Here is an 8,938-nt window from a genome sequence, read left to right on the forward strand (position 1 = left end):
CGGAAATAGAGAGATTTTTTAAATATTGGAGATATTAATCCGTTATTGAAGGTTGATTCAAATTATTCTACAGAGAAGGAGAGACAGGAGGTACGTTATGGATCGTACACCCGGTGAAAGCAGGAAGTTAACGGGGCCAGAACTCACAAGAATGGACTGGCCTTTGCCAAAAGCTGGGAGAGAGACTGGCACAGAGGCAAACAGGCTGAATGTCTGTCTCTTTGAGACTAGTAATCCTGAATGAATAATGATACTGTGTCAGCTTATATTCCTATTCATTTATTCGCATTCTCTCTCTCCATATATATATATATATATATATTACATGCCTCCTTTGAACCACTTGTGACCAAAGGGATGGACAGGCCAGCCTCTCAAGGCCTTCAGGGACACCTTCTTGATGTGGCTCTGTAAGCTTCTGGACGGGCTTGGGAGAGAGACTTGTTCTGTGACACTGACGTCAAGGCCACAGTGCACACGACACTGAGAAACTGCCAGTGCTCTGCTTCCCATTCCCAACACCCCTGACTGCACTTCCGGGGTTGGTTCCTGGGAGGTTGCACACGAGGTGTACTGGTTGCAGACCAGCCCTGGCGACGGAACACCAGCTGTCCGGAGACCCGAAATCATGCCATCGCCATGAACCACCGACGCCCTGTCCATGACCCAGTGCATCCCTTGGTCCCAAGAAGTAATAAACAATAAGAAAACGCCCCTCCCTTTCTAGGGAAACTACCTACATGCAAGGCGTCTCCTCTGCAATGCCTTCCAGCTCTGCTTCTCCATGGGAGAGGTATCTCAGGGGCCCCTTCTCTGAGCAAGACAGGTGTCTTCGTGGGCACAGGGGCAGCTCCTTCCAGGACCTCCAGGCCAGTACCAGTGTTCCAACCTCAAGCCCCTCCTGTGTGCTGCTTTTCCCAAATTCAAGAGGACCCTCTGGACAACTTGCAGCATCAGCACCACATCCACAAATTAGGAAAAACATAAGCAAATGCTACCCTGCAATATAAACTTGAGATAACGTACTTCCTGTCGCCCAGAGTGCTTGCTGTACAGAAAGAAGGCCACCAGGGTGAACGGGCTGAAGGAACAAAACATCTAGAGCCATTTGCCAAGACTATGGCAGGACACTTCCTAGCAAAATCATGTTTCCAGAGCCTAACAGTGCTGCTTCAAAATCGCTTTGTGTTTCTTCGATACCACACACCTTAAACATCCCTTACTTCAGAAGATGCTTCCCTTAGATAATAACCGACACGAAAGTAAGTATTACCACCTTCTGAGCGGTTGATAGGAAGAACTCCATCATCCAGAGAAAACACCGCTCTGGAAGTTCAGTGTTTAAGGAGTCACAGTGGGATTAGGAAGTACTTAGAACTGAATGACAACGAAAGTACCGTTTTGAAAACGGTGGGGTACAGAGAAGCGAGGGGAATCACTCTTCAAAATGAATCCGAAGCCCTAAATTATATTTGTTTTAAAGAGGAAGGACTGGGAACTAATGTGGTAAGTATTTCACTTGCAAAGTTTTCTTAATGAAGTTTCTCAACAAAAGTACAAATAAGAGATTAATAAAGACAGAAATTAAACATATATGTTTAAAAAGAAACGGATATGATCTACAAAAGCTGGTACTTGAAAAGGCTATAGACAAATCGCTGTTAAAACAAAAAAAGACAAAAGAGAGAATTCACGCAGACAATTTCCAGAATGAAAAGTGGGAGATAGCTACAGATGCTGAAGAGAATTTCTAATAAGGAGAGAATGCTATGAACCATACACCAAAATTTTAAAGGCTTCAATATATTCATATTACTTTTTAAAGAAAAAAAATCAGTGACCAAAATTGACTCAAAAACTAAAAAATAAAACCCCAATAAACTAACAGCCATAAGAGAAACTGAATTGAATTTTCAAAATATGATGATTTCACATATGGTATTTACTAACATTAAGAAACAAAAAATACCTCTCTCACGTGACCTGTTATAGAAAATTTTAAAAGGGAAATCTCCAAATGTATTCTATGAGGGTAGCATACCACTCAAAAAGCGGAGCTAGACTCAGAGGGAAGAGGAGGGAAAATTGGTGGAAGAAATAGCAGTAACTTAAGATAATGCAGATGGTCCCATCTCACTGGCACAAAGTAGCAATGATTTGAAACAATTTCTGATGAAAGTAAAAAGAAGAAAGTGCCCAAGCAGGGCTGCATTTGAACATCAAGAACACAAGAATCGTGAAACGAAGACACCGAAATTGCTACAGGTCTTGTTTACCCTGGCTCAGTCATCAATTCAAATGGTGATTGCAACCAAGAAATATACAGGAGGCGGAGACCCCAGGAGGGTGAAAATTAAGAAAGATCATCAAGAGCAAAGATGGGTCATTAGAGGCAGGGGCTGAGATCAGCCCCACCCTTTGTGTTCCCAATTACCATGCACAGATGAGAAAGGTGGGCAGGGAAGAAGGCTGCTAAGAAACGGAAATGGGTTCATCTCAAATACAGTCACGGGGCACGGCTCTACAGGTACTCTGGACCGCCAGAAAAAATGAACCTGAAACGTCGTTGGAGGCAAAATGACAAAACTAAAGCTGTTCTACTGGGGGCACTTCATGAGGAGGCAGGGGTCATAGAAGGCAGCAGGAAAAGAGGGGACCACATATGAAACGGATCGACTGCATCAGAGAAGCCATAGGCATGTGCTCACAGGAGCCCAGCAGGGCTGGTGAGGACAGGGGGTTGTGGACATCACTCATTCATGGTGTGGCCAGGAGCCGGAGTCCACCCAAGGGCACAGAACAACAACGATAACCTTGATACTAAACACGGACAAAAGCAGTGCAAGGGAAGAAAATTATAAGCCAATATCATTTATGAACATAGATGCTAAAATTAGAAAGCATTCACAAACTGCATGCAGCAGTGTATTAAAAATAAAAGTACATACGGCAAAACAAGGTTTATCTCAGAATCCAAGGGTTAGTTCACATTAGAAAAATCTATCCAAGTGACCTGTTCCATTAATATACCAAAGAAAAAAACCTATAATCATCTCAATAGTTTTAGAAAAAGCACTTAATTAAATTCAATATTCATTTCATGGTTTTAAAATATTCCTACTTTAAACTCAACTGGAATAGAAGGGAACCCCTTAACCTGAAAAAGGTTTCTATAAATAATCATAAATAATGATAACAAACATCATAAATAATAACACACTAGAAACATTCTACACCCACTAGAAATAGGAGAACAATGCTTGTTCTCACCCTTAATATCTGATGTTCTAGTGGAGGTCCCAGCCCATCCACTGAGATGGTTAAGGGGAAAAGTGCCCCGAGTGTTATTTACACATAGTATGATTATCTACACGAAAATTCAAGAGAATCTGCAAAGAAACTACTTAATAAGAAGGTGCAGCATGCTTGCTAAAACAAGATTATTACAAAAATCCATAAAAATGTCCAAATAGCCACAATAACCTACTAAAAACTTTTCAAAGACTCCAACTTCCAATAGCAGCAAAAACTGTAAGGTACCTAGGACTAAATCTAACAAACCGATACAAGAGTTTCATAAAGAAGTCATCAAGTGTTACTGAAGGACATGAAGGAATCAGAAAACTACTAATGTGTTGGACGACTCAATTGTATAACGATGTCACGGCACCCCAGATTTAACCTGTAAATTTAACTCAGCAGAACACCAAGAGGTTTTTCCATGGAGGTTGACAAGCTGATGCTGGAGTTAGTGTGGAAGAGCAGAAGTTCAGAAGCAGCCAGCGCAATCTTTAAAATGAACAAAGGGGGGAAATGACCTTCCAGACATGAAGGCTTATTATAAAGCCATAATCATTAAAACAGTGTGGTACTGGCTCCGAATTGGTTTGATCAGTGGGAAAAGACAAAGCAGGACCCTATCGATGAACGTACGGAAGTTGAGTTTACAGCCACGGTGGCACTGCACACTAATGGGGCGGGGGGCGGTGAGAAGCTGTTCAGCAAACCAGGGCAGGACACTAGGTTTTCTCTCCACATGGGGGAGAGGGGGAGTACAATTAAATTCCTACCTTCCACCATTGCAAAAAAGCAAGTCCCAGATGGATCAACTTTACAAGTGGAGCAAACAAAACTTTACAATGTTAAGGGGAAGAAAAACAGGAGGCTGTCTTTGTGGCTTCAGGTACGGAGAGAGTTTTGTTCTGTTTTTTAAATAAGACACACAAGTGACACAAACTATAAAGACAAGAGATCCAGGCACATGACCACGTTTAAAAATTTCTGTAGTACAAAAGGCACCAAAAGCAGTTAGAAGTCGCAGACTGAGAGAGCAGGTTCCTATGCACGAACTCCTACAAACCAAGAAGAACAAAGACGAAAGTATTTATAGCCTACTGGAAAAATGGGTGACTGCGAAAAAACAAATCACAGCCTCAGAAACTGTAATAGCCAATAAAATGCTCAACTGCCCTAGCAGTGAGGGAGATTCAAATAAAACGATGAAGTGCTGGGTCTTTAACAAGTCAAACTGTCAGAAGAACGGAAAGTCTGAATGTAGAAGGTAGCGAGGGTCACGTGAGGGGACAACTCTCGCCCACTGCTGATGGGTGTGTGAAGTCGAACACCATTTGGCAGTCTCTAATGAAACTGCAAATGTGTGTGCAGGCTAGCAGTTCCCCACCTCAGCTCCCCAGGGAGAAATTCTCCCATATGTGCATGGGACACAAGTACATATATATTCATACCAGCATTGCCCAGGATGCCCACATATTGGTCTCAGGGTATCAGCCACTTAAAATCTTCATCAATAGGGAAATGAATAAACACAGCACATTCATATGCGTGGATTTACAATACAGCAATTAAAGTGAGTGAACTGGATGTGTATTTATCACCATGGAGAGAAAGAATAGAAACATACCATGAAGAAAAACAAAGTCACAATAGGTACAGCTTAACAACACACGTGTACATTTTAAAAAATCAAAGCAATGCTCAGCGTTTTTATGGGTTAATTTGTTGCAAAACCTAGATTGTAAAGTTACATTCCAAATTCCTAATAGTGTTTGCCTTTGGAGGAAAGGGTGGGGAATGGTTTTGGAGAGAAGTACAAAGGGATTTTAATTTTTATCAGAAATGTTAAATAGTCACTTTTAAAAATAGACCTGAGCAGATCTGGCAAAATGTTAACACTGACCAATTTTATGAGATAGATAAATGGTGCTTGTGATATATCCTGTCTGCATTTTAAAATCTCTTTCCAGTTTTTCTAAATAACAAAACCAGAAACAGCTAGTAAAGAATTCTATCTCTGACAAAATTTTAATGTGTAAAATAAGAGTTAACTGTCCAGATTTTTGAAGCAAGCAACTTTACAATAACTATTTGTTTTAGAATGGAATCTCCACACCAAAAAAATCACAAAGCTGAGAATATTATAAAAGTACTGAAATAAATAGATTCTATAGTTATCAGTACAGATAGTTCTCAAAATCATACTGAGAAGAAAAAGTAAGTTACAAAATGATATGTACATTACTGTACCATTCATAAAGAAAATTCAAACACACAGGCATAGATGTATATTTACTTCTAAATATATAGGTAATGAGGTAATAAAAGTATAGTAACACATGCTACAAGAATACACACATTTTAACACTGATTACCTAGAGAAAGTGAGGAGGGAGAAAGGGAAGTGACATGCAACTCTGTCATCTTTAATATAAATAAAAACTTGAGGCAAATACAACAAATGTATCACATTTGATTATCCTAGGAAATAAATACATAAAGGTGTGTTATTCTTGGTGTGGATGTATTTTTAATTGTGAAAAGAGAAAGCACTGAAGAACCACAAACAAAATGCACATAATTCAGTATATCAGTAAGGCTTGTGTACATCAAAAACCCTGCTAGGAACATTTTTAGAAAAAATCCTGTTTGCTTGTCTATGTTTTCAATTGTTTAAATATCAAATGAGGGAAAAAATGAAAGCAATAAAGGAATATAAATACATATATAAACCTAGAAAACCTCCACAATCACAAAACATCATATGAGCAATTCTATATCATCTGCTGCGTTTCCTTATTTTTCATTTCTGTCAGAAGAAAAATAAGAGATGTTGCCTAATTAGAAACGTGACTTCCTATTATCAAAATTGTGGGAGGTCCATTCCACTGTGTTTATCTCGCTACTAGTCCATAATTTATATTCCAGCGTGGAAATTTGTTCGCATGCCCGGGACAGGTTAATGCAGTTTAAACATGCATTTTCCTTTCGTTGGTTGAAGAGTTAAATCGTTATCCGAAGGATTTTAAGTTTCAATTTCAACCACGAGAGAGGAGGATTCTCTGCTTTTTCAAGGCGAAAAACGTTTCTGATTCAAAACGCTATTAATTAATGGATACGCAGTGGATCTACTCAGGGAATCGGCACCGGCCCGGGATTAACAGCGGAACTGCTAAATGAGAAAACTTTTTTTGATGCAGACTGAGGGGGATTTTTAATTCGGTCTGACAGCGGTGGACAGAAGTGAAATGCAATTCCAGCCCGCTTAACGAGCGATCGTCATTAGGAAGCCAAAGACAGGTCAGGTATTAACATTTTTTTCCCCTTAAAAAAATAAAAAAAACTTTCTCGGACTCCGCCGGACACCCAGCTGGCGGAGGACCAGCGGGCGAGGGGGGGCGAAGCCGGCAGGCTGCCCAGAAGTTACGATCGGAGAGTTTTCTCTTTATTAAAATTACCTGGCTCGCCAGCAGAGGCAAGAACGCGAAGACAAGATAATTTCTTAGGCTGTTAACAAGGACTTAGGCCGGCGGGCCGCGCGTTCCGGGGGGTGTCCTGCGGCCCGGGGCGGGTCCCGCCGCCCCCGCGGGCTCCGGTGCGTCAGGGGCGCGTCAAGCGGGGCGGGCTCCGCGCGGGCGGCGGCAGCAGCGGCGGGCGGCTGGCGGCGCGCGCCGGGCCTCTTGCTTCTCGCTCCGAGGCTGCGGGACGGACGCTCCCGAGAACTCTCTCGCTCGCGGCCGGCCGCGCTCGGACCGCGCTCGCCGGCGGCCCGGCCGCGCCAGCATGTCAGCCGCCGTGGCGTGCCTGGACTACTTCGCCGCCGAGTGCTTGGTGTCCATGTCCGCGGGCGCCGTGGTTCACCGCCGCCCGCAGGACCCCGAGGGCGCGGGCGGAGCCGCAGGCTCGGAGGTGGGTGCGGCGGCGCCGCCGGAGTCCGCTCTGCCGGGTCCGGGGCCACCGGGGCCCGCGTCGGTCCCCCTGCTTTCCCAGGTCCCCGCCCCCAGCCCTGGCGCGGGCGGCGCCGCGCCCCACCTGCTGGCTGCAAGCGTCTTGGCTGACTTGCGCGGCGGCTCTGGGGAGGGCTTCGGGGAGAACTCGGGGGAAGCTCTGCGCGCCTCGTCCGGCTCCTCCGGCCCCAGCCCGCGCTCCGCGCCCGCCCTGCGCCCAGAGCCGGCCCCGGCCTCCAGCGCAGCCGAAGTCTCCTGGTCCGCGCACTCGTCCCGCGCGCTCGAGGTCCCCGGCGCGCCCGCCGCCTCCGGAGCGCCTGCGGTCCCCGGCGGGGTGTCCGGCGTGGCCCCTGGCGTGGGCCCCGCCCCCGCAACGGCTCCAGGTGCCCGTCGGAGGCCAGTCACACCTGCTGCCAAGCGCCATCGCTGCCCCTTCCCGGGCTGCAACAAAGCCTATTACAAGTCGTCGCATCTGAAGTCCCACCAGCGCACCCACACGGGCGAGCGCCCTTTCTCCTGCGACTGGCTCGACTGCGACAAGAAGTTCACGCGCTCCGACGAGCTGGCACGTCACTACAGGACGCACACGGGCGAAAAGCGCTTCTCCTGCCCCCTCTGCCCCAAGCAGTTCTCCCGGAGCGACCACTTGACCAAGCACGCCCGTCGCCACCCAGCCTATCATCCCGACATGATCGAGTACCGGGGGCGTCGTCGCACGCCCCGCGTCCACGCGCAACCCGCCAGCCTGGCGGACAGCTCCGGCTCCGTCCCCGGCCAGGCGCCCAGCCTTACCGCCAGCCCGTCTTCTGACAGTCACTGCTGCTAGTCGTCCACGCAAGGACGATCCCCCCCAGGCCGTTTTCCCTGCCTTCTCTCTGCCCGTCCCTCTTTCCCAGTGTCGTTAGAACAAGGCACAGACTGGTTCCTGCGCTCTGAGGGTGCGTCCAGGCAGGATTGTTGGACCCTGGGGAGGGACTGGGGACCCGAAAACAACAGGAATTCTTTCAGAACGAATGTCATCCTAAAAGGGGGAGGGTTGCCTCAGGACAGCCCCCAGGAACTGGTGAGAAGGGGGGAACCCCGGTGCTCCCCAGAGTCCTGAAGATGATCCCTTCCCCGGACGAAGAGATGTGAAGCTGGAATTCTCAGGTGCCTGAGCAGCCCCCAGTCTCAAAGGACTCTGGTGTCTTACCCACCCACCAGGGCGGACCTCGAAGAGGGTATCAGGGGAGGCAGTCTTGGAAATGGCCAGGACTGGATTGGTGAGAGGCCTTTGGAAACAGAAATGATTTCTATTTCTGTAAACAGCAATGTTTACTAATTTATTTTTAGTATCTTTTAAACAGGGATCCCAGGTTGATGGGAGGTTGAAGTTCTCCACTCCCCAATAGCCCCAGCTACCTCTGCTAGGACAGACCATGTAAGAGTCCACGTGGATGTATGGCTGGGAGAGCTTCTTGCTGTCTGGGGGAGGGTGCGAGTCTGCTCTGCAGGTCTTGTTGGCAGGGCAGAGCCCTGCACTTGCGTGGTAGCCTTTCTTCCTATTTGGATTCCTACATGGGGAGGGTAACTTCTTGGCTCACTCGCACGATGAGATTGATTTAAAAATTTGAAACAACCAGAAAGTAAAGGGATGGTCCAGGCGAGTTTCCCCCTTCACCCAGAGGGTGAGCCCAAGTGACTTTGGGTGAGATAGG

General features: G+C 46.6%; 1 protein-coding gene across 1 annotated transcript; it reads left to right on the forward strand.

Annotated features, from left to right (window-relative positions):
* Positions 1–7,015: 7,015 nt before the first annotated feature.
* Positions 7,016–8,505, forward strand: KLF14 (KLF transcription factor 14). Its single transcript, XM_037049310.1, has one exon. The coding sequence runs from the start codon at positions 7,078–7,080 to the stop codon at positions 8,065–8,067; it is 990 nt and encodes a 329-aa protein (XP_036905205.1). The 5' UTR covers positions 7,016–7,077; the 3' UTR covers positions 8,068–8,505.
* The last annotated feature ends 433 nt before the right edge of the window (positions 8,506–8,938 follow it).

This window comes from Sturnira hondurensis, unplaced genomic scaffold, assembly GCF_014824575.4.
Source record: "Sturnira hondurensis isolate 20B ecotype Veracruz unplaced genomic scaffold, ASM1482457v3 Scaffold0006437, whole genome shotgun sequence".
NCBI lineage: Eukaryota > Metazoa > Chordata > Mammalia > Chiroptera > Phyllostomidae > Sturnira > Sturnira hondurensis.

Bases quoted from the DNA above. Each gene is read 5' to 3' on its own strand.
- KLF14 (XM_037049310.1), top strand. From the start codon at position 7,078: ATGTCAGCCGCCGTGGCGTGCCTGGACTACTTCGCCGCCGAGTGCTTG.